At 31.4% G+C, this 26430-nt stretch overlaps 1 protein-coding gene and 1 long non-coding RNA gene across 2 annotated transcripts in view; both read left to right on the top strand.

Moving 5' to 3' along the window:
- Positions 1-26304, top strand: part of LOC129963142 (uncharacterized) — a 137409-nt gene extending 111105 nt beyond the window's left edge. The window contains exons 8-17 of the mRNA XM_056077243.1: positions 329-415; positions 509-613; positions 5428-5509; positions 18993-19105; positions 19288-19382; positions 19489-19528; positions 21489-21584; positions 23869-24162; positions 24406-24494; positions 26105-26304. Coding sequence (XP_055933218.1) covers positions 329-415; positions 509-613; positions 5428-5509; positions 18993-19105; positions 19288-19382; positions 19489-19528; positions 21489-21584; positions 23869-24162; positions 24406-24494; positions 26105-26288 — 1185 coding nt within the window. The 3' untranslated portion in view covers positions 26289-26304. The remainder of the gene's footprint in view (positions 1-328; positions 416-508; positions 614-5427; positions 5510-18992; positions 19106-19287; positions 19383-19488; positions 19529-21488; positions 21585-23868; positions 24163-24405; positions 24495-26104) is intronic.
- Positions 10360-18986, top strand: LOC129963145 (uncharacterized). Its single transcript, XR_008783955.1, has 3 exons — positions 10360-10379; positions 12193-12210; positions 13660-18986. It is a non-coding gene; the product is annotated as an uncharacterized LOC129963145 (long non-coding RNA).
- Positions 26305-26430: the final 126 nt, after the last annotated feature.

Raw genomic sequence — 26430 nt, 5'->3', positions numbered from 1 at the left:
AGCAGAGGCCTTCTCTCAAAGTTTGGTTTTCTAAGGTGTCTGCCAATCTGGCAGCGATTTGTTCAAGTATCTCTTTCTCTCTCCCTCTAAATTTAAAGACTTTGTCATGCCAGTCAAACATATCGTCGGCACAGTAACTATAAACATTCAAATGCAATTGCCAGACAGCTTCTAATTGGTTAATGTCTGCGTTTTGTTAAAGAAAAATAAATTCCAATTTATTTCTAATATCCGTTTTTATTTATGAATTTTATATTAGGGTGTAAATAAAAAAATTCGAATTCACATAAGTATCTGGATATTATAACATTATTGTTTTTCATCATAGAACGAAAAATGCATTGCCTTTGGTCCCGGAAAAGATATGTTTGAAAGCACCAAAATTATTGGACAAAGGCAATACCAAAAGGCCGTGGTAAGTACTGTTATACTTTCGTTAGAAATTGTTATTCTTTTGGTTAGCTAATACTTTATAAGGATTTTGAATTTTCCTTTTTCTTTCAAATAGGAGCTCTTTGAATCTGCCACTGAAATGATTTCGGGTCCCATTGGATATAGTCATCAGTATGTTGACATGTCTTCTCAAACTGTCAAAATAAATGAGACAACGAATGTAAGTACATTTTAAAAATGTTTTTGAAAGTTTGATTTTTAAAAGAATTATTAATTCTCCAATTGTTTGATTTCTAACTGTGCTATCAAAATTTTTAAATTTTAGGATTAACCTGATCAGTTGAATGCTATGCATAGGTTTTTCAAAAATCAGTTTTTATGTTGTGCATTTGACAATGTTAGAAATTATGAGTTTTCGACTAATATATACGCTCATGTCCATAATTTAAGGATAATGCAAGTTCAGGAAAAGAAAGAGTCAGAAGCAAAACAAATTAGTAAAACCTATTTATTAAGCAAACTTACGACTTATTTGTAAAGCCTATTTATTAAACAAAAAGGTAAAGAGCAAAAAGGATGCGACATGTTTGATATCCTTAATAAAAATTGTGATTTTTTGCTCCTTGGAGCAAATTACAAAAAAAAAAAAAAAAAAAAACTATTTACAAAAATCAATATTACATGGTTGGTATTATGGTCAATACATAGTATGTCTCCCAGACGATTCAATACAGTCCGCGCAATGCCTAGGCATGCTGAGTGTCAAATTATCGATCCGATCTTGGGTAATATTACACCACTTATCAAGCAATGCTTTCCAAATTTCCGGTAGACATGTAGGAGACGGTTGATGGGCTGCCACTCGTTGGCCAGGCATGTCCCACACATGCTCTACTGGATTCAAGTTCGGTGAGAATGCTGGCCAGTCCATACGGGTGATATCCTCCGATCGCAGGCATTCGTTTACGATGTTTGCACGGTGAGGACGGGCGTTGTCATCCATAAACACGAATTCTGCGCCCACTGCGCCCCGAAACAAACGTGCATATTCTTCCAGAGTGACGTCCCGATAGATTTGGCCTGTCATGGTTCCAATTTGAACATGCAGGTCAGTTCTGGAGCCCAGAATAATTCCTCCCGAAACGAGCAATCCTGCACCACCGTAACGGTGCCGTTCAGCGATGCTCTCTGGTGGTAACGGATACCTAGCGTTCTCCATATGAAAGCCCGGCGAGAATGAGACTGCAAGCTAAACTTGGACTCGTCGGAAAACATCACACAAGTCCAATGTTGCGGTGTCCACAATGCATGCTCTCTACTCCAGGTTAACCGCAGGCTACAGTGAGTTGCAGTAAGTGGAACACATCTGACAGGCCTACAGGCATGTAGTCCAATCTGCCCTAAGCGTATGTACACGGTCCGCCTTGAAACTGTCGTACCAGTGGCTGAAGAGAGCTGACGAGACAGGTCTGATGCTGCGCTCTGTCTGTTTCTTTTGGCAGTAACTGCCAAATACCGGCCCTCACTCGGCGTTGTAACTCGTGGGCAGTCTGTTATGTAACGTCTACTCACATTACCATCATCTTGGAATCGTTGCCAATGCCTGGAGATGACACTCTGGGCGATTCCGTTCCTTGGATACTTCCAGCTGGGTGCGCCCATATTCCAGACGGCCGATAATTCTACCACATAAAAAATCATCCAAATGCATCCTTTGTGTCATAACTATGCGGTTATTGCACTGAAAGACTTATAAGCACTTGCGAACAATTTTACTTCTTTTCTTGTATTCCTTATACATCACTCTCTTACACTCTCGTCATTGTGATGTACTATCGGTGTCATTTGGTTGCTTCCTGGAATTTGCAATTAATTTTTGAAGATGTGTGTAGTCATTTTACGGGTGCTATATGTATTTTAGAGTTTAATTTCCGCGTGACTCTGAATTATCCTTAATTTATAGAAATGAGTGTAATTTACAAGTGTATCAGTAAAGCCCTTTTTAAATTACTGTAAATACAAAATGGCTTCTCATGTAGCCAGGGAAGTAACGAGAACCAATACTAAAGTGAGTATGCTAAATTTATCCAGACAGTTGCAGCGTCCTTATCGGCGAAATGGGGAAATTACTAAAATAAGTAAAACAATAAAGGAAACCGAAAGAAACACCAGTTAGAAAGAAATACGCTATATAATAATAATAATAATAATAATAAAAAACAAGGAAAAAGGGAAAAGTTTATCCCTTATTATCATAAAATTTTTCCGAGTTAAATAACGAAGGAAGTAAAACTAATATGATCGCGATGATAATAAAGACTATTAAAAATATCTGAAAAACCCATTAGGAGGGGAAATACTTGAAAATGCATTTTTCAGTTTTTGGATGAACCCTTTCTCAGTTAATGGAAAGTTTATAATTTGCATTATGAACTTATATATAATATAATTTAATTTTAAAAAATGATTCAGAAATAACTGCAGTATTTCTTACAATCTCAGTGGGCGAGTCTACTCACATTCCCTCCTTCTTATCTCACAATTATCTTTATTGCGCTTTACTGCAAGGTAATGACTCATCATTTTGCTATTTCAGTTTTGCGCTTGCGATGACAATGCATACTTCAGACTGAAGAATCGAGTTGTATTCTGATTTCACAGAATGCGTACGAAAACGAAAGTACCCTTTAGGTTAATTTATATGACATTTATCAAGGCTACCACATCAAAAGTTTCTTGGTACTTTAATGTTGTGTATGTATCATTTTAAGAAGACAGAAAAAAAAAAAAAGCATTCTTGGGACACGGAAGAATGGGTTGGTGAAAGGAAATAGTGAGCCATCGCATAAAAAAATGGGACGTATCGCGTATTAAGAACAAAACTGAGTCATCGCACTTGAATAAGAAACTATTTGTTGATTTTTTTAATAGCATCTTTCATGGTTCTTCAAATAAAACCATAGTAAGAAAAGGACACTAAAAGGCTGGGAACAGTAGACATTTGTGATTAATACGAAGATATACTATAACCAGTTGACGTGAAAACCACCCTTTCTGTTTTTTTGTGAAAATATATCAATGGAAGTAATGGCTAAATGGTTTGGTTTATTTATACTTTGCAATAAATCAGATGCTTCTTTCGATAAACTTATAAATGGGGAAAATGAAGAAACTATATCTCCAAGCGATTCTCAATATAATTGTCTTAACATAACCGCTGACGCACAATATATTAACACGTTCACTAGCACGACTTAGGCCTGATATCCGGGCCATCTATCTAATTAGATGACCCCTTCTTTGCTATCTCTCAACTGTAGTAGAGACGGTGTCATATAATAACATCGATGGTTTGGTACAATTACATATTATCTGTAACGCACAGGTGCGTTTGCGGCTGTCAATGCGTTAAACTGCAAACCTGATAGAAATATAACGACATAATTATGAATTTCTAAAAAATGCTTGTTATTAAATTTCGTTTATCAAAATCCTTTTAGTGAACCGTATCTTTTAAAATATTTTCTTTGGCACATGTTTGTGAATTTATGCCTATAATCCATTTATAAAGATAACTCCAATGGGGAAAAAAAAAAAAAAAGATCGAAAATCTAATAATATATCGTATTTACAAATTTCAAAAAGGTCCATCTTTTTATCCTTTCAATTTACGTTAGAATTTTTTTTAAATTGTCATTGATCTCTCTATTTTTTTTAAAGCATTGTATTTCTAAGCTTGAATGTCTATTGAATTTTTCTCCGTTGAAATCTTCCGAACTTACAGTGAACGTTAAAATTCTTCTCCAAACAAAGAACTTTGAGACACTATAACCAGCCTGTTTCTTTATAAAATCGGAACATCTGTCAAACAGGGAATGTTCCGCGCATCATTTAACGAGAAGCGTTTTTTAATAAATATAGAAAAAATGATACATTTTACATAAATCTGAATAGGACACCTACTATAAATATTTACTATCCGACTAAAACTGTTTTTATTTTTTGGTAGTTTATTTTCAAATGTGCTACATATTCGTTACATTAAAATGGATGAAACAATAAAAAATAGTTTCGTATAGGCATTGTTATTTCAATTAATTTTTAAAATATGGATCAATATTTTTGGCACCTTAACAGAATCGAAATAATGTATTTTTGAACTAATGTATATTATTTTGAGTTGAAATAATAAATTCCCGATATAAAGTGACAATCCGAATGTAATTCATCCAAAGAGATCTCAAAAGCGTTTTTAACAATCGTTTTTACATTTGTAAAAATAATTTATCCATTCTTCCGGAAATAAAAAATAATTACATTCATTTCTTTTGGCGGTTGTTTATATGCTAAAACAATAATTCATGACATTTATTTGTTTTTTATGATCAAAGCAATTTTGGTGCTCCATTTTTTTCTTATAGGCCCTGTAATGTTAAGTTCATTTTTAGTAAAAAATTTCAGAAAATCGCATAAAACAGAAATCAGTTCTGTAGCGCAAATGGATATTAAGAACGTGGTGATCAGAATCTCTCTTCCGAAACCATCGCTCATTGTACTGAAGGTTCCGTCTACTGGTTTCGATTTCGGATTCCCCCCCCGCACTTTCCCCCCCTCTGTTCTGGTATCTTCTTCGATTTCTAGTTATCTCAATTTCGTGTACTTCATTTTTCTGAAAAGTACCCATAATAATATTAACATATAACTTTTGCACCTATCGTCGTTTCTTAGTTTGTTCTGTGAAGTTTTCAGTCTCAGAACTTGAAACATTTCGCTGTTCGATTGCTCACAGCCCAAATGGTTCGCTAACCGTACACTTCCTATATTATTTGAAATATTCTAAAGGAAAAACACACCATTTTTGCTACTTTTTTTCCTCCGCTTATTTCAGAGCTGTTCACATAGAAGCCTATCATGCACGTAAAAGCTATTTTTTTAACAATCAAGATTTTACAGAAATTCTTGAAGAGGATTCCGTATTAAGCAATGTTTTATGTTTTTTTTTCTTACTTTTTAATATTATTTTTTAAATTTCAGGCCACTACCTGCAAGCCAGCCATGGGTTACAGTTTCGGTGCTGGAACCACGGATGGTCCAGGAGGATTCGATTTTAAACAAGGTGAGTCGAAATTTATGTTAGAAATAATATAACTTTTCATTATCTTTCTAGTGGAAATATAACATCGAGAGTTATTCAGTCTGCCAGTTTCATTCAATGTTTTGAAACCTAACTTATAGCGTTAGAATATAATCGGGATCTGACAGACTTATCAAATTTGCCACTGGAGCAAATATGAAAGTTCTGAAGTATTAAATTGAATTCACTAGATATTATAATAATAAGCAAAGCATTCATTGTTCTATGGATAATTCAACGACTTTAAGAAAAAGGAAAAGAACGAAAGAAAAAGTATTTGCAATTATTTATTTAGTTACGCTTGATTCAGAAATGATGTGGATTCATTCATTTCCCTTCATTTTCAATTTCTTCTGCTTCACTGGGGTCTTCATCTCTTTGATGCATAATTTATTGATTAATTTCTGCTGCATTTATTTATTCATATGATCATTGCTTTCCTTTATATGTGTTTCCTTTGGTACATTTGTAAGATATAGTATCGAATTGGAGAAAAAGTGAAGTGGCAATTGTAGCAAGACCCTATCTAATAACTTGTCAACCTATGTTAGTGGATTCATCTCGTTGCTTACCTGAGCTTGAACAAACATATATGTTCTTAAACATGGTTAGCGCGGATCTGTCAGGGTTGAAATAGTAATGCCATATATTGAGTGATTTCGCCAACAAGTGAAATATTATGTCTTTCAGTCTCCTCTTTATAATACTGCCAAGAATTTTTGCCCTTCGTCTATTATACTACTAGTTAGACAAATTTGGTCATGAATGATTTTCAAGTTGTTTGAATAATTTTTAGAAATGTTCCATTACTGATAAATTTCTGCTTTTCTTCCTTATAAAATGTGGAGGTTTTATTCGATCGGTAAAAAAAGTTTGCAGATGGTGAAACTAACGCAGTGAATATGATGAAAATACCCATCTGTTTCTTATATATTTCATACATTTTTGTTCTTCAGCTACAATAATTGCACTGAGAGAATTGCGATAGTTTTCTTAGTGCTAGAACTGAATCGCTCTGTTTTGAAATGGATCATTCAACATAGCCTTCTTTTTCTATGATCGTTCCAGAAGAATTGCTCTTGATACACAATTACTATTGTCACATATATTTTTTTTGAAACCCTTTGCATTATAAATTTCTAACCCGCTTCCCCTTTTTACACTTTCAAGCTAAAACCATTTTAATGGTTTTAATTTTAAAAATTAAAAACTTTTTAAACAAAATATTTAGACAAACTAAAATAACAAGACATGCGTGGGATAGCAGGCGAATTTCAAAAATATATTAGTGTATCGAGTGCAAAAAAAAAAATAATAATAATAATTTTATTGGGAAAATGATAAAAAGAATTTAAACTCTTTTTAAAGCATTCTACATACTGAAATATATCATTTTTCGGAGGCTATTCGTAGACTTGTGATACAATCATCCAACTGAAAAGAATTATCCTGATCTGCAAATGGCTTTAAAAATATATAAAAGAAATATCTAAATCATTAATTGAATATTTAACCTGGTTTTAATTGTAATATTTTCAAGTACGCGCCCTTTACAAATCAAATGAAAACACAAAATTAGATTAAAGTTGCAGAGCCACTAGGTATTTGCCTGTTTTTGTAATTGTTAATAGACTCCTGTGTAACATATTATTTCAGTGGGACATTACAGGTGCCAAAAATATGCTGATTAATTTCGCAAATGTAATTTAGGTACGCTATCTGCAAATGACATGCAACGTACTGAGAGTGTATGCTTGGGCAATGTGAGGTTGATGACTGTCATTGGACGTCGATACCTCCTTTAGATTCTGGCAGAAACTGTCTACCATATTGTTGCATTACCGTACTTAAATAAAGGAGGTGTAAATGATACCTAGATTTCTTTGAATTAAAATTATATAGTTTACAGACTATTTTTACAGTTAAAAAAATTCAGAAAATTAAATATGTGACACAATATTCGTAAAACTCTATCGCAACAGAACATGAACTATAATTATATATTAACAGATATCGCAGAAAGTAAACTTCAATATAGTTATCAGCCTTCTATAATCTATTGGGTGAAAGTCGAATTTTATGAAAATTTTCTCATACTCTTTTTATATATCTCAGTTTGCTGAACCTCAAGATCTCGCATTTCTCATGCAAGCCAAATCCAAATCGTCCCAACGGTACGTTCAGAAGGCACTCATCTAAAAGTCTTTCTGTTTAATAAAATCTTTGAATTTGATGAATCATACCTGAGAGTGTAAATTATATCTCTATAAATTTATGCAAATAACTACTTATGAATATGCATAATAAGATTAAACGAAAAAAATCACGTTTTTGAGTATCAAATTCTAATAGGATTCAAAAGATGTCCTTGTTTGCTAATCGACGGGGAAAATATTGAAAAAATCATATATTGAATCTTTAATTCATTCAAAAGCCCTAAAATTTGGAAAATATGAGGAATATAAACACCCAAACTCACTTTTACACTAAAATTTTGCTGATTGTTTTTTATTTGTCCCTGTTTGATTATAGTAGTTTCTAAATACTTCATTTTAGTTACCTAGTAACAAGAATATGATATTCACAAATTATGCACGACATCTTAAGTTTGCCTAATATCCCTCCGAAAAATTTAGAATTAAATGAAAAGTGTTTATCATTTTACAAACAGATGCTTAATGGCATTTTAAATAATGAAAATCTTACCTCTTGAATAAATCATCAATGCTAACGATTTTAAACATTCTAATTTTTGATAATGCATCATTTTTCAACTGTTAACCAATTTCTTAATATTCAATCTATTCAAAACCATCCAGTAATAGGAATAAATAAACCGTGATAAATAACAGTTTTCATCCACTTGTACTAGTTTATACAAAATAATAGGCAGATGAATTCAAGAATTTTCAACATTCACTAGAAATTTTTAAGTAGAAAATTTGCATTACAAAACAGTACATAATTGCGTATTAAAAAAGAGCCTTTTAGTTTTAAAATAATATATATTTCTCTTATAAACTATTGTAATTGTTTATAAGAGAAATTTAAAAATGATAAATAATTTTTTCTACATTTGTTCCTTATAGATAGCTGTTATTATGAGGAAGTTTTCCACTAACTGATATGCGTTCATTATTATTGCTTGATGCAGAAATGGGGAAACAAATTTATTGAAAGCAGTGTTGCGTATCAGATGTGCGATGTTAAAATCGGAGGAGGGGATACTACGTTTTACAATTGCGCTGGTTTGTGCGGTTAGGAAAAGTGAGACTGAAAATTTATTATTCATACAGAGGAAAAATGATAAAAACCCAGAAAGATAAATATTATTAATTTGTTTTCTTCCTTTGTGAATTGCAGGAGTATGAATTTTTTATATGTTTGTTTTCAATGATGAATTATTATCATTTCAACCGCGTGTTAAAATACAGTAAAGAGGTGTTATAATATAGAAAGAAAAAAAAAAAAACTTTCCGCATTTTACTTTTTCTTTAATGTACGAGACAAGAACTTCATTTGAAAACGATAATTATTCTGTTTTGTCGTTCGAATTGAACATTTTCGAAGTTCATTCAGTGAATCTTAGTGCAGACTTTTAAATCAAATCTAATGTTTAAAAAAATGTAAAAATTGAAATAATTGATAACCGTCTAAACTAACGTTACAGAAAACGACGCTGGTGATTTAGTTATATGCGCTTGGATAAAGTGAATACAAGGTGTGTCCCTCAGAATGAAATACATTTTGAAAAGTTGTTATATAAACAATTATGAATATGTATAAAGCTCTAAGAAATGTACCCTTTTTTTTATTTAAAAAAGTGAAGAAGTTGTTGTCATGCCAAGGTCGGTAATGCCAATCAAGGGAAATGCAAATAAATATATATTTATTCAATTCTTCAGGATGAATTCTTTTACAAAAGATTTTATAGCAGGCTCCATTATTTTGATGTTACTTGATGTTTTATTTTCATGCAGATTTTGTAACACATTCAAATCCAACGACGATTTATCCCTAAATATAAATTATATATATTTCTTTACTTTTCCGTTATGGTAATGTAATGTAAAAATTTTAATTATTGTCTGTAATATAAGATTCCTTAAGCCGAATATGTAAAGGAACATGCATAAATAAAATGTATCCATTTCTTTTATTGTTAAAGAATGATTATTGTAACTTTCATGTATCTGCAACTTTTGGATAGTACGGTGATTTTTTACACATAAGAATTTTATGCGTAAAATTCTAGGAGGCGTGTTTTATTTAAGAGCTTCATCTCTATTTTTTCTTTCAAGTACATTCGAACGAACCTTTTATCTAGTAAAATCCGACCGTTTTTGCAAGGAAGAAGGACGGATTTATGATGCAATATTTGAAGACATTTTTTTAAAGAGACACATTTGCATTCACCGACTTCCGTCGGCTTTTACAATAGATAGAATGTTTGAAAATAAATACAAGTACCTTTTCGTGGAATGGATTTGCTGTTTTCTTGCAACATTATAGCAGCAAACTGAAACAGTATTAGGGTATAATATAATCTATTTAAACCCATCTGTTATAACGAACTGTTTAAATAACTGTTCACTGCAAAACGCAAGAGGGATAAAGCAAATCACTCATTTGATTTTTTTTAAATGGTTTCTTTAAATATATACCAAATTTTATTTGTATTAACTCCTAAGTAGATGGCTACAGAGTTCCTTTATGATTCAGATGATGAGGATTTGAATGAGGACAGAAGTTTTATAATAATGCGTGTAAGACATTTGTTATGAATATTTTAACATAACAAATGTACTACAATAATATTTCGCACTTTTAACAGGCGTCATTTCTGCGGATGGTAAGTGAAAAATTTGTACTTCATTTTCATAATTATTTCTTTTTCACTGTGTAACAAACATTTCCGTTTACATTTTTATCCAATGAAAGAAAATGAATTGCATGAAAAGGTTAGATATTATTTAAATGCTTAATTTTAATAATTTGTTCAAAATGGGGGATTATTAATTGTTTTTTTACAGTAGATTTAAATAATGGTCACTTATTATTGGAAAACTATCATTCCTTTAACTAAATTCTGACATCATGCTACCAATGAATGCTTCCTCGAATGAAAAGAAAAATAATCGATTGCATTAAATACAAAGCAAGCATTCATTTTTTTCACTTTGAAGACATTTTTAGTGGATCGGATTTTAAGTGATTAATTATGTTTTCAACATTAAAGTGTTATTAAAAAAGGAATAAAATGTTCTCTTTTACTCACTTTTACTAATAACCGATTATAAAAGCATTCTAATGTCGTTTGCTGCTCTTAAATGACGTTATTATACGTTTTCCATTCTCTTCTAATATGCAAAAGTTTAAATTGTTACAGGTTTGTGTCCTTGACAGTATGCATTTTTACCTTTTGATTGCTATGTGCGCATATACTGGTTCAGCAAAATCCATTGGTGTGACCATAAGCGTGACCAAAGCCATTGGTAGAGTATGTATATCCGTCCGGCGAAGGCTTTGGCTGTATACTGCTGTCTCGTGTAGGTTCCGACAATTGCAAAAACCTTATACCTCGTTTACTTAGCAATGGCAAAAAATGAAATCTCGTTGGTTTGGTTCTGTCAGCTATTTCGTCTGACGGATGGACATTTTCCTTCGATAATTTGAAGTGCCGCAGTAAACTTGTGAAGAAAATGTGCTGCCTTCTGGAAACTTAAAAGAAGGAGGAATACTCCATACGAGAGTACAAAATGCGATGTCGGATTCATTTTCTTATTAGTCTTCTTTCTTTAAAGAAAGTTTTTCTTCATATATAGAACATTTAAGTTACTGGTTTGTTTATTTGTTCAATTGTTTCATTTCCAAATACATACATTATAATTATCGAATGATGGCATTTTAAAATGTTATATTTGGTGAATAAACAAAATGAAACCAAAATAAAAAATGTTCGGATCCATTTTGTAGTGGTGAAAGCAATAGTAATGGGATTGTGTTCTATATTATAATGTGTTAATATGCCGCCGACAAGATCCATATTGATCGAAAAAGTATTCAGCCCTTAGCGATCGTTACTCTATTCTTTCTTTCAAGAACTTTCGAATGGAAGTATTCATTCATACCTTATTTTTTAAAAATTAAAAGTCTTTGCAAGGAATATGGTAGGATTTTCAGTGAAATTTTGAAGATATTTTTCACAGCAATACATTTGAATTATTCTATGCCGAATATTTTAGTCGCCTTTTACAGTAGGTATGATGTTCAAAAATAAGTACAAATACCTTTGCAGGGAATTGATTTGCTGTTTGTCTGCAACGCTTTAGCAACATAAGTCAGCAATATGAGGTATAATATAATTCATTTTAAGCAATCGGTAATAACGACTCCCGCGGACAATTTGGGTGCAATGTGTGCAACACAAGAGGGATAGAAAAAAACAACACCTGTTTGATTTTAAAACACTCAGTTTCACTAAATATATGTCCACTTCCGTTTGCATTCATTCCTAAGTAGATGACTAATGATTCCTTGAGCGTTCAAATGACGAATGAATGAGAATACAGAATAAATTTTTTTTTTATAATCCGTAAGAGCCATTCATTCTGAATATATTAATATAACAAATGTTTTACAAAAACATTTCCTATTTTTAACAGGCTTAACCTATGTAGATGGTAAGTGAAAACTTTTAGTTCATTGATTTATTAATTATTTTTATTTCATAATGTATCAAACATTTTCATTTATATTGTTATCATATGAAAAAATGTAATGCAATGATAGTATTAAATATTATTTAAATGTGTCTTAAATAATAATAATTTATTCAAATAATCTGAAACATTAAATGTTTTCTCACCGTAGATTTGAATAATGTTGCTTGTTTATTATTGGGAAATCATCATTCATTTAACCTGGATTCTAAAATCACAACACCGGTTGATGCTTTTTCGATCTAAGGAAATGCATTACATTCTAATGGGGCGTTATTCTTTGAGACAATTTTAAACGGATTGGATTGTAAGTGTTTAGAGCCGCCATTTTAATTATATTTTTAAGGTTAAAGTGTTATTGGAAAAAGGCATAAAATGCTCTCTTTTATTCACTTTTATTATTTAACATTGTAACATTGTACATTGTAATAAACATTGTAACATAAACATTGTAATATCTTTTGCTAAAAGGGTGTTCAATAAATAAAATTTCCACTTCCTTCTAATAGGAGAGAGTTTCAAATTTATACAGCTTTGTATTCTTTTGGACAGTGTATAGTTCGATATTTGCAGAAGTAAATTTTCATTTTATCATTTCATTTTAATTAAATTTTGGTTCTATAGTAGATAACGTCATTTTGTAATGAATTTCAGAAAAAAAAATATCATTCCATAAAAAAGAAATTATGAACTATATTAAAAGTTAAAAACGCATAAAATAAATGATATGCATAAAGCTAAAAGTATCCTGAAAATCAAACATCGACACATTTTTCTAATTTTTTATCACCTATTAGAATTCCCAGATAGTCATCAATGATTACCTGTCTTCCAACACCCGCCCCATTTCGGTAATGAATGCAAAGTGGGAAATCCTTCAGCCTCAAGAATTTGAGAGATTTCAGACATTCATTTCGTCATTTTGCAAACGTAACTTATCAATGTTTATTGTGGGAATATAATTTAAAATAAAACTTTCTTTTGTATTCACCAGATTTGAAAGATGCAGTTCATAAAAAATGGTTGAGATGACTAAATTAATATTTTTTGAAAATCGTTCAATGGTTTTACGGTGAACATGCTCCAGCAAACTGGATAGCGGAATATGTCGCTTTACTGCACGAAAATTCCTGAATGCACGAAAACACAGCCAAAATGTGTACAATCGCAAAATTCGAAACCACAAGCAGACAGTAAGTTGTTAATAGAAGAAAAGTAACACCATAATCAATAACACTCAGCGTCTAAGTGTTTACCAGCTTTCACTACAAACAAAACAGTTCCTAGAAATGAATTCGTTTGGACACCTCGGGTTTATATAGTTTTTCGACGGAGCTTGACCTTTCATAGAATTTTTTAAGAAATCTCCGGATATAGATTTCTAAGAGTCATAATTCTTGCATTTTTCAGACACTTCATTTTGCAGCCAAATGGTCACCTTTTCACCAAGATCGGGGTACATTGAGACGGCATCTAGTAAGAATCTCTGTCAATCTCTTTTACCTAATTTAAAATGACTGTGGCAGGGAAACGGTATTCAAGCTTCTCACAGAGAGTGGCTAATCATAACTGAAGTATCAAAACAGCAGTAGTTGTTTGCACGTGATTGGAAATATGGAATAATGTTGAATTCAGAGTTAGTTGGCGCGATGAAAATCAGTCCAAATGAACTGCTTTGTAAAGGATGTCATTCTTTACGAAGATACGGCAACTAAACGCAAAGGTCTTAAAAGTAAATATGATGAAAAAAAAAAAGTTTTGATGTTGTATTACATAATCTATTAGACAGCTTTACTGCTATTATTATTTTCATATAAAATGATTCTTTGTATAATGTGGGAAATAATAAAAAATAATTCCACAGGATAATTTTTTTTTAAATGTGCAACTGCATATTTTCAACTGATAAAAAAACCGAATTAAGTATTTCAAATGTAGCGAAAAATGACCTTTTCTCTGAGAGGATTGAATGGATGAATTTAAACATATTGAATATGTAAAAACAATTACGTAATGCCTCCCCCCTCCGAAACGAATATATTGTAGTATAATTTTAAGTTGCTTGGAAAGTAGATTAATTTTCAATTTTTTTAAAATGTATGATGACAACAACAATTTCTAACTTTTAAAAGAATTCTTCATAAAAAGTATTATTTTTTTATTAATTCCATGAAATACAAATTTTAACAGTAGCATCATGTTTACCTCGTATTTTATTAATGCACTACTAATTGTTAAAAATATTAAAAGAGCATTTTGCATGATATATGCGAATACATTATTTGGATTATATCGCTGCATAAAAAAAAGTTTTGTATGAATTTATTGCTACATTAAACTGGAATAAAATCCGTTGTGCAAAGTGAATACAAGATTTTGACATATCTTCGATAGTTGAGCACCGCCAATTTTGCAACAGAACCAGTAAGCAAACAGCGTCTAAACTCCTTTTGCATAGAAATGTGTGTGTTTTTTTATAGAATTGTGAATATTAAAAAAAAAAAATCTTGTTCTTTCCCTTTCACCAACGCTATTTAGTTAAAAATTTAATTTAAATTCCTCGATTGCGTTTATGGACGTTTTGCCATTTATTAGAGAATAATAAAAATACATTGCGTGTAGAATTACGGAATGAAAAAGTGTTACATTCAGTATTTTAATGATTACATGTTAATATTCTGTTCAAATATAGAATGTATATCGCAATTGTGCAATGGATACAGACATTGTAATAAATGCAAACACATTGCAGAATGTTAATAATTTCACTTTAAACCTATTTGAAAATCCATTTTCTTGCATATTGATTTGTAAAATGAATGGTTTTCTGGTTACTTTGCAGGTATTTCTCTTGGTAAGTGATTTCCTTTATCTATGTATTTAGGATAGCTAAAAAAAATCCCAAAGAATCTATCCCCACCCTTCCCAGCCTCAACTATATTTTCACTCATTTTTGTTTCAAATGAAAGCTCGTTACTATCAGATAATTCATCCCAATTGAGAGAGAAACCTCAAAAACACTATTTTAACGTGCAATTATTAATTCATCTATTAAGATGTCACTTATTAGAATTGGCTGGTATGACTAAATATAGCGAATAGCTGACTATCGAAAACGACCAGTTATAATATAAAAGAAAAAAAAAAAAAATTAGACACTCTTGAGAGCCATGCGAAGGACTCTTTAATAAATGATGATGCGAATTTTGAATTCGGTCCATTCCGAGAGATACGAACCAGAGGGAAATGTTTCCAGACGCTTATTGTAATGTGGCGACGCCTCCCTCTCTCTGCTTATCAAGAGCGCAGATTGATAAAAAAAGAATGCTGAACATACGAATGGAAGATGTGGCTCTAATCAACAGAATCGTTGTTAATTCCAAAAATTGTTTATAAATAAATACCTATAGCCACTGCACAGAATAGCGATCGGCCACAACAAATCCTGTCGATACTGCTACGTTCAGTGGTGGCGGGGTGGTCGGCTGTACGCAAGAAGATATTAAACTATTTATCCTAGAGCGTGGAGCCAGCTGTTGTATCACTCAATCGTCAAAACTTCTAACACACAATAACTTTTTTCTAATACACAATAGCTTTTTTCCAGAAATAATTGACGCATTTTATAATACTTGATTTTCTTCTCAATGCGCAGGTGTTCAACATAAAAATGTCACATTTTGAAAAGGTGAAGGGAGAACACTCCCTCTAATGACCAAGTCAATTGCTCTGCATCTAGATGCACTTTTAATATTAATTTCAAATAAAGTCCGCATCAAGAAGGCCAATAAATACCTGATTAAAATGGAATATTCTGTCGCTATTTTAATACTGAAGGTGGAATCTTGCAAATGAGTGAAGTGAAATTTGACAATGTGCTTCTGTACGGAGCATTAAGTGCTCTTTCTTTTTTGGCGATCACTTAGTTATTAAAATTCACAAACTGCTTTTCCCTTGATGTCGATTTAGCTTGTAAAATTTTAATTCATATTGTATGAATTATGTCTCTTTTGAGTAATGAGTAGAGCCAGATCGATCAAACTTAATATCTGAACATCACCTTTGAATCGAATTCATTCTTTTATCATAGGATTTGCATTCGTCTTGTAGGAGGCGGTGAATACAATTATTCCTATTTTAATGTTGTTTTCATGCTATCATCATTGTATCATTATAAGATGGTTTCAATGATTTTTTAAATATATATATATATGATGAAAAAATACATATTGAGGCTACAATCCTTTTTTTTTTTATTATTGGAGTGTTAAGCCTTATTATTTTGGTACTGCATTAGAAGCATGTTACTGTAGTAAAATTTTATTTCAGAAATTTGCGTCTGCGTTGCCTATGAAGAACAACTGTGATTTAGTTAAGTAACAAGCTGTAATAGAATTGGTTTATATTTTTGTGCGATATGCATATCAAATTGATTTTAAAGTCATTTCGCGTCCCACGGTAGAAACATTAATGCTATATCAAAAAACAACGATAGGCAGTGTGCAATAGGATATTAGAAGATGTGCTTAGTTACATTTATTTTCTGACGCTGGCTTCGTGGGAACTGACTACGTTGACTATGCATACTTAAGAAAACAGGAATGAATATTTATTTTTACCCGTTTCAAATTGCCAGACACCGTTCATCAAAGAGCTTCATTATTGTCCTAATGTTCATGCATCTGTGATTGTAATTAGCGACAACTCAAGTTTTTTCTCGCGTAGTTCATGTTCTTGGGAGTATGCAAAGAATTCCTCGAAATTAAACACGTTGCATTGTAAATATTCAAGTTTATTGAGCACAGTTTTATTTCTGGGTGTACGAAATTAAATTCTATTCAAATGTATCCCTTACGAACCATGAAATGAATCGGCTTATCAGAATTTTTATTACAATTTATAAATTATTTTTACATGTATTTTATTTAGGTTCATATTTAGAATTACTTAAGGTATTGGTTTACCTTGATATTTCTCGCATAATTATGTCTTGTCTACGAACAGTAGGTAATTCATAATCGTAAAAATTGAGAATTAGGGTTGATTTCCCTCATAATCGTAAGATTTATATATATATATATAATATAGATATATATATATATATATATATATATAGATATTTTCCCCTGGGATTACATTTGGTTCCCGGGAAAAAACACGCTGATAAACAAAATTATAAATTATATTGAAACTTAAATGTTTAAATTATCTTTAAAAAAATAGTTATTTTTGCAGGAACGAAAAAAAAAAAGAAATAATAAAGAGTAAATTATTTATTATTTTCATATTCAATACTCTCAAGATCATAGAGCTGAGATACTATCAGCTCTATGCTCAAGATGTTTAAAATTAAAATATGTGCTTTAGTTCTTTTTCCCAGTTTATCCAGAAAACTCTTGTCCAGAATTCTAGTAACGTCGATTGTTAATATATGATATTTAAATTTTGGCAGAAAGCACGATGTTGTCCAGTTGCTTTTGATTTTTCACGTTCACTAAATAAAAACTCTTTTATACAACAATAAGCTGAAATAAATATGACAAGGCTTTTTTTGCGAGGAAGACGAATTATTGCCCAATTTTTCGCACTCAAGAAAGCGTTGAAATGTTGGAAGCGAAATCTTTAACGTTGTACAAAAAGATTGTTCAAAAAATATTTTAAAAAATCCATTCAAACGTTTTACGTTGTTCAGCAGCAATAGTTCTAGTTTGAACAAGATGCAAAGTATTTGACTGAACAGAAAATTGAGGATTAAATATTATGAAACTAGGCATGGCTTTGGAAACAATTCCTCCGACATCAGTTGAAGATGGGACACATTTTCTGTCGTCGAGTTGTTCATAACAAAGCTAAGAACTGGGCTGAGTGATGATAATATAGATTGTTTATGTTTTCTTTTACTATACTTTAGAAATGAATAATGAAAATAGTTTCTTTATATTTTGCAGACTAATATATATACAGGAGTATACATTTTGGAATGAACGAATATCCTAATTTTGTGCAATTGTAATCGATATCAAAAAAACTAATTTTTAGATTTTGTTCAAACTTTGATGCATTTTCGACATGACTTACATCCTCATGATTACTCGGAGGATTAAGAAGGGATTTAGGAATTCAGAAATCGTAGTCCAACAATTCTGCCTCGAGGTTTCAATGAATCTTTTTTTTTGGGGGGGGGGATATGAATTATGTCTTTGAATACGGCAACGCAAAGAGCGAGTGTGATGAAATTTTGAATACGATCTTTACACTTAAATTATTGATTTATATACAATTTTATACTTAAACTATTAAAAAGGAAAAATCTGCTAGTTTATTAGTCCTGGTCTTTATGAATATGATAACTCAAATAAACAAAACAATTAAAATTTGATATGCACCAAAACGTTTGGTATGCATCAAAATTTCGATCTAACTGAAGGAAGTAATTGCATTCTTTTCACTGAAGGATAAAAGGCAGATGATGATGTGAAGAACAACATTTAGCGTTATCCTTGAAATGAATGAAACCATGAGAAGAATTTCTCAAAAATAGGGTCCTTATTAAGCCAGTTAAAAGTTCTTTAGAAAATGAAGAATTATTTTTATTTTTGGCAGTTTTTATTTTCATTATAAGTTTAGTATTAAAAAGCATCTAAGATGCCGTTGAAATGACATTGTTTTATTTCGTCTTTAATAAGAGGAGGGAATACCTTTTTATCATTCTGTTTCTATTTTATTGTTATGGTTATTTACAGGTACAAAATCCGATAGTTTATTTTGGAATCTAGTCAGAGATTTAATCTCTGCTCCTAGTGAAGAGCTAAAAAGCTGCCAAAAGCCCAAGCCAGTACTGTTGCCGACAGGCGAGGTAAGAAATGTTTCGGATTTATCAGCATTTAAAAATGTAATTTTATGAACTGCTTAAGGACACTGCATATTTGGTTATTTATTACTTGAAGAAATGATGCCTCGTCTTTGTGCGCATCCATTCCGTAATACGATTAAGAGGGGATTATTAAATTTCTGGAAATCTATCAACTCTCATTTCAGATGAAGTTCCCTTATGCCTGGCAACCTTTCATAGTTCCTACACAGATCCTAAGAATCGGACAACTAGCTGTTGTGGCAGTTCCGGCTGAATTCACGTATGATTTTTTTTTTTTTTTTTGCTTTGGTTATACGTGACTGTTCACTAATTTTTATATCGAGTTTTTCATTGTTTTACATAGAGTTTTGTAATTTTTTTTACAGAACTATGTCTGGAAGACGCACCAGAAATGCAGTACAAAAGGTGTGTGTGTGCTTTTTTCAATTAATTTAAAATGTTTTAACATCATGTTTGACGCGTTTTTATATAAATTGTTTCGATAATATTACATTTATCGGTGCTTTCACATTTTTATCGCTTGTACAAGTAAGGCAGTTTTTAGCTATGCAGTTTTTAAAAGAAAAATATTTAGAGACGACGAAAAGTGTTTTTTCCTATTTTCTCGTTTAAACGAATAGAAAACAACGTAATAGAAAAAAAAAAAAAAAATCGATAAATCGCCACTTTTTACATCACCTTGAATTCGAAATAACAAATTTTAAGTTTATCTTTGAAGATTATACACATGGGCTTAATATTTGATATTTACACCAAAAATGTACACTTGCATCAAATTTGCGATGGAACGTGAAGGTCAGATGACCTGCTGCTCATCCTTACGATAATTCCAAAACGCAGTGAGATGGCGGGCTGAAATTTAGGGTACGGTTTTACCACTCGATACTTTTGTAGATCTCAAATCAAACTCCAAGTTTAGTGGGTGGCAGCAAATAAGTAGAAACGAGACATATTGGAAATTTGGAAGAGAAGACACTAGCTGGAAGTTGTTTCGTAATTTTGGCATTTTCCAAAATAATGCGCTTATTATTGTTCTAGTAACTTATTGGTAAAGCTCAAGCATGCGCACTATTCCACAGTTAGTGCTATCGCTCTCTCCCCCTCCAAATTAAAACCAATTAAAAAAAACCAACTAAATAACTGTATTATAAATATCATATATAAACTAGTGTTTGGCATATTTTAATGAAAAACACAAATAAGCCATTCGATGAAAATTAATTTACGGTGGCTTCTTAAGCATATTTTCATTACTTTTATTTCAAAGTGGTTCATCTTTTGTTTATAAAATTGTGCATGTGATTGATTAGCAGGAACAGGAAAAAAAAAAGCATTTTCTTTTGTTTATTTTATATGTTAAATCGTTTTATTATCTCTATGGGAAAAAAAATAGTCGATATAAACAAGCTATATATATAATATACCAAATTTTTTTCGTGATGGCAATCGAAGTTTAAAAGAAATTATATATGTGCTGATAATATTTATGCTTAATTGATGGACAAATTCAATTTTGTTAGGCGAAAACAAAATACCCTTTTCTCGAGACAAAAGGACAGAACTTTTATAACTGCATTTTAGTAAAAATATAATGAATTCTCTCTCAAAAAAAGTTTTTTCTATTCTTTGCTCTTGAAAAAGTTTTTAAGTGCTTTCTTTGATGTAATAAAAAGTAGACAATACTTCTTATCAAAAATTTGGGACAATAGTTTCTTCACCATATTGTTTTCAGCGTCTCACGTTTTTAAGCCTTTGTTTCAATAATATTCCTTAATAAATTTAGTTGTTTAAATAATTAAAAACAACTTGTTTCGAGTTCGATTCATTAATAAAAAGAATGACTTCTACTTCTTTATATATTAATAAAAGCGTTTTAAAAAGCTTTTGTATTTATATTACTCTCTAGTTTTTAATCTTTTATTTGTAATCCATTATTATAGAATCTTATAAAAAATTTGTATTTATCTCATTACTAGATGGCGCCACGTATACAGAATCAAAATTTGTTTTAAATTAATCAATTAATTTCAAAGAAAACATAAAAAGTGTTCAGGAAATTTTAGCACTTTAAGAAGCGAGGAAAATTCAATTACAAACTTTTGTTACTTCCAAAGTGAAAAAATAAATAAATAAAAGACCGACCCATGTTTGCTTGAAAACATTTGCCCAGCTGGATATTTCATTTACAGTATGCCGTTTGCGGATACAAAATGACAAACTGCCTAAGTCTATGAATCCCCATACCTGAGACTGTTAAGGTATACGAATGATTTTCGAGCAAAATATTCCAATGCACTCTACTATTTTCCCCATTTTATTTCTTAGAATATTTAGCTTTTAAAATTTTATATATATATATTTTCAGATTCTAGACAAATGCTCTAAAACAGAGAATAAAGTGGTCATCGCAGGACTGAGCAACACATATTCTTCTTATGTGACAACTTACGAAGAATATCAGGTTTTTATTTAAATCTTTATATTTGAAAACATGGTTTCCTCCTCCTTTTTGTTTCACTGTATAAGATGCCTATAAATCGAAATATAAAATTGGTGAGCATATTTTAATTCTGTCTCAAATTACCGAAATAATATTAAATTAATCTCCATTCATTCTATCGGCACTCCCATTAAAACCACGGCAGGTTATATTGTTTTCAGTTAGATAGGATTGTTACAATTAAAGTTCGCCTATTCTGAAACCAGTTCTGTGGCTGCCAGTGAAACATTATTTTACTAGCTTATAATGCGCCTTCTGAAGACGAATAACAACATTTTTTCATCAATAAGTTGCGCTGCATCAAATTCTAAGGCAACTTCTCCAGATGTGTTGATAAATAAATCAAGGAAAATGTTTTCATCATTATTAAAATTCGCTAATTCCGAAAGATCCATGAAGCCCGACTTATGGCTCGAGAAAAAAAGAGAGAGAAATCATTTGATGCAATTTACACCAAGAAACAAAAATAAAAACACGTCCCTCTACAGTGACTTACGAACAAAAATAGTATTACGCATGCTCAATGTGCCCTCCATTCATTTCAGTCCCGCATTCCATTTTGAAAACTATTTTGGCCATTGCATAGCGTAAAGTATCCCGAGTGATTGAGCGGATAAAAAATTTTTGAAGACCCAGGATCGTCCGGCATTTGTTTGCAGATAGGTTTCAAAAACTCTAAGACCAAAAACAGCCTGGTGTGAGATCAGGTGATGGCCCATATTGTGCGAAAATAATGGTTTATTACATGGTTTTGTATAAAATAGGCGCTTTTAGAAAGCTTGAAGTGAGCGAGTAATGCGAGATTGTGCATCATTTTGCATAAAATGGGTATTTTGAAATCGGCCTTGCAGATGCAACTGTGGAATAAATAAATAAAAGACAACATATTGCAATGTTTGATCTCATTTATGGAGCATGTAATGGGCCTTTGGGTGTAAATATCTCAACAAAAAATGACAATATTATAAAAGTAATTTCAGAACTTTAGCACATTGTCACTTTTGTCTCATGTAACAGCACTGGATTCTCTTTTGCTCAAATCCGAAAACTATTTGCGTTCCCTTGTCCGTTTCAATAAAATTGCACCTCATCATTCAACAGAATATTCCTAGGAAAAGTGTCATTTACATTCATTTGTGCAATAAATTATAGCGCAAATGTAAGCCGTTTTTATATCATCCTGTAATAGCTCTTGCGACCTCTGAATCTTGTATGAATAATAGCGCATTCTGTAACGCATCACTTTTATCACTGAAGAAATGAGTGATAAAAGCCTGCATTAGTTTGCATTCCCATACAGCGACCGGCTTGAGAAATCTATGCAGTAGTAGCAACATCGTCAATGTTTTCGTCATCTGCCAGGAAGAATGATAAGTCTTCTTATTGCCTGAAAACTTTAAATGATTTTGTGAATGCCCCTATCAGACATTAGTCCAAGTCTAATATTTTTCTGTCGCTGGAATGCTCGTATAAATATAGTTGCGTTGCTGTTATTTTGATAAAATAATTTTGTAAGTAGAGGCTTTTATCTTCTTTTATAACTTTGTTGTTGAGGTTCTGATTTCTTTCATATTCATCTTATCACGAGCAACGCTTTGAAGAATTCGCCAATTCAGCATACAATAATAATAATTTCAAATGTAGATTTCTTTTTCAAGCTAACAGCAATGTTAACTATTAAATTGCTAATATAATAATGCTACAAAATATTACAATCCAAGTCCATCAATGCTTAAAGTACGGATATGGAAGATGAATCAGAGGAAAAGGGTTATGGTTCCTACTCAGTAAACGCGCTCTTAACCAGCATTATTATTTTTTTAAAAGTACGCCGCCTAATATGCTTTTTAGCAACGACTATTTGTGGAACCTTTCCTCAATACGGAACACAAATGTAAGCGGCAATTTCCCTTTAAAGTTCTTCGGAAAGATGACCTATTCAATTGTGATATTGAAGCGAAGTTTTGATTTCTACCTCATGCACCACAAGATTTTTCTAACAATATATATATATATATATATATATAATATATTTAACGAGTTTTTATTTCCTGTACTTGGCTTGAAATGGTGAATGAAACTGCAACCAAAATGTCCCAATATCAAACTTCCTTTCAAATTACTTTCTTGAAACGGGCTATGGTAATGGTTAAGAATTATCTTTATTTTAAAATCTTGACATACTTTAAATTAATACAAATGTGCAATATTTTAATCATAGTTCCAATTCTCTTTCACCCAACAGGTACAACGTTATGAAGGTGCCTCGACAATTTATGGTCAGCACACACTCCAGGCCTACATTCAGCAGTACGAGAGGCTAGTGGAAGCTCTGTGCAAGGGGGAGAAGTTACCAGATGGACCCATTCCAGAGAACATGTTAGACAAACAGATCTCACTCCAGCCTGGAGTCATATTTGACAGCGCTTATTTTGGAAAATCTTTTGGGGACGTAACAAAAGATGCGAAAGATAGCTACAATCCAGGCAATGCAGTGTCGGTATCTTTTGTCAGTGGTCATCCAAGGAATAATTTAATGGTACATAATAGAGCAAAGTTGTTGGTTAGATTTAAGGAGACGGCTGGTACCGTCATCAAATTAAAAAAGCTTTCACCATTATTATAGGTCTCATATACATTAAATTGACCGAATTCAACGAGGTATCAATTGCAAACATAAACATTTGAAATCTGTACCAGGCTTTTAAATCTAACCACTATTTTTTTTTTAAATAAATGAATAGCCTTATTAAAATAATTATAATTATCTTTTGCTTTTCAGCTGGAAGGCACATTCATGACTGTAGAAAGGTTTGATCCAGCCAATGGAAACTGGACAATTGTGGCAACTGATGCAGACTGGGAAACAAAGTAAGATTTCAAATAATGGAAATGCCGAGACTTCTGTTTCAATTATTTACTAAAACTGTTTAATATAAAATGGAATGGGAAGTTGTCTACGTAATATATGAGGATGATTAAGCTCTCAACTCAAACTCTTGTATGCTAAATGTGTGCCAGCCACAAGGGCTCTATTAGCCATTCGAGCTCCCTGGAATACCATCATTCCGAAACCATCGCTGATGCAAAAGCTGAAGTCGCTTTCCTACAAAGCAGAAATTCGAAAATGCGATGCATCAATATTAGGCCACTTGGCTACAAATTGTTGTACCAGGAGTTAAGAACTGCAAAGGCAAGAGTCTGTTGAAAATGATGCACATATTCAATCACTAACTTTATTTACTGTCCAAAAATTAAGAGTGGATAATTTTTTCTAGTCCTTATATTATTTTTAAGAAAATATAAGATATTGATATTTTATTTTTTAAAAAGTCAATGCAGTGAGCAGTAAAGAAAAGAAAAGAAAAGAAAAGGGGGGGGGGGAAAGCACTGCATGGATTGAGAAATCAACAATTCCTTAGATGAAACCATTGAACTATATGAATTATGATTTTTCCCCTTCCTGGGATTAATCGTTAGCCATCAAATTCCTCCTTTTTCAGTTGAAGTTAACACAGCACATTAGATTTTGAGAATGAATATCTAATTCTATGGAAACAGAAAGCATTGCATGGCAGGCAGCACTTTTCGAATGCTTACAGGATTTCCAAATCGCTTAACATTGTATTGAATAATTGGTTTAAAAAAACTATATAATTCAAAGAGTCTTATTTATGGCAAAGTATCTTTTAAAACAAATGTAATATCTAAATGATGGAAATCGGTTATTAATTTTCAGTTAGATAATTTTTCTGAGGTGTTTTGCATAATTTAGTGATCCTCAGATTATCTGCATTAAACAATTTGCAATGGGTTAAAAATTTTTTTTTTTTCTTTCAATTTATAATCATATAAGTCAGTAATCTCAGATATTAATATTTAAATTTGAGTATATTTCCTTTTGTATAAAGAGTTTAAATAATTATTTTAATGTGATTATGTTCAGAATTCTTTCTAAAAATAATAAATACAATGAAATTGCATTAAGTCAAAAATCGACCAGATCAGATAAAAATTTTAATTGAAGGATAGTCAAATATTAAAATTAAGAGATAAGAATAATTTTTATGGTAAAAATCTGTTTTTTTTATTACTATTTGATAATCGATAATACATAATTAAAAAAAATGATTAGTTTTTCTAAATACAGAGAAATATAATAAAGGATAATTTTAACAAATTAGAAATGGGCTTCTGAAAGGGTTTATATGAAGTATAGGAGTCTTTTTTGTATGCAGATCTGTCGGTTATTCTATTTACACCAGTAAACAAAGCAGTTACAGTGGAAATAAGGCATAAAGATACTAATTAAATAGTTGAAATATTTTGACCTCAAATTAAACAAGTTAAACTAAACACATCATACACTTCATTGTCAACAAGAAGTAAATTTAAAAGACATTTTAAAATAATTTTGCACTTTTTAATAATTAAGTGTATAAAGTTTTTAAATATGTGTTCTTTCTTTATAATTTTTGTAGATTTCAATGGAAACGAACAAATATGGTACTAGGACACAGTGAAGCAACAGCAAATTGGGAAATTCCAGAAGATGCACAACCTGGTCGATATAGGATACAACATTTTGGTTATAGTAAAAGTATATTTCAAAAAATTTCTGCATATAAAGGCACATCCAAAACATTTGTAGTCAAGAAAATGTAAATAAAGTTATTTTATAAAAATTAGTTTATCATTCTTTCTGATCCATCTGCTCCAGTTATTGATTGATAAGCAATTAAACTCCTTAAATTTAAAGAGGTATAGAAAGATATCACAATAGTCTGGTTTGGAAACAAAGTACATC

This window comes from Argiope bruennichi, chromosome 3 (genome assembly GCF_947563725.1).
Source record: "Argiope bruennichi chromosome 3, qqArgBrue1.1, whole genome shotgun sequence".
Lineage (NCBI taxonomy): Eukaryota > Metazoa > Arthropoda > Arachnida > Araneae > Araneidae > Argiope > Argiope bruennichi.
Note: the sequence above shows the minus strand (reverse complement) of the source record. Positions and strands in the feature narration are given on the sequence as shown.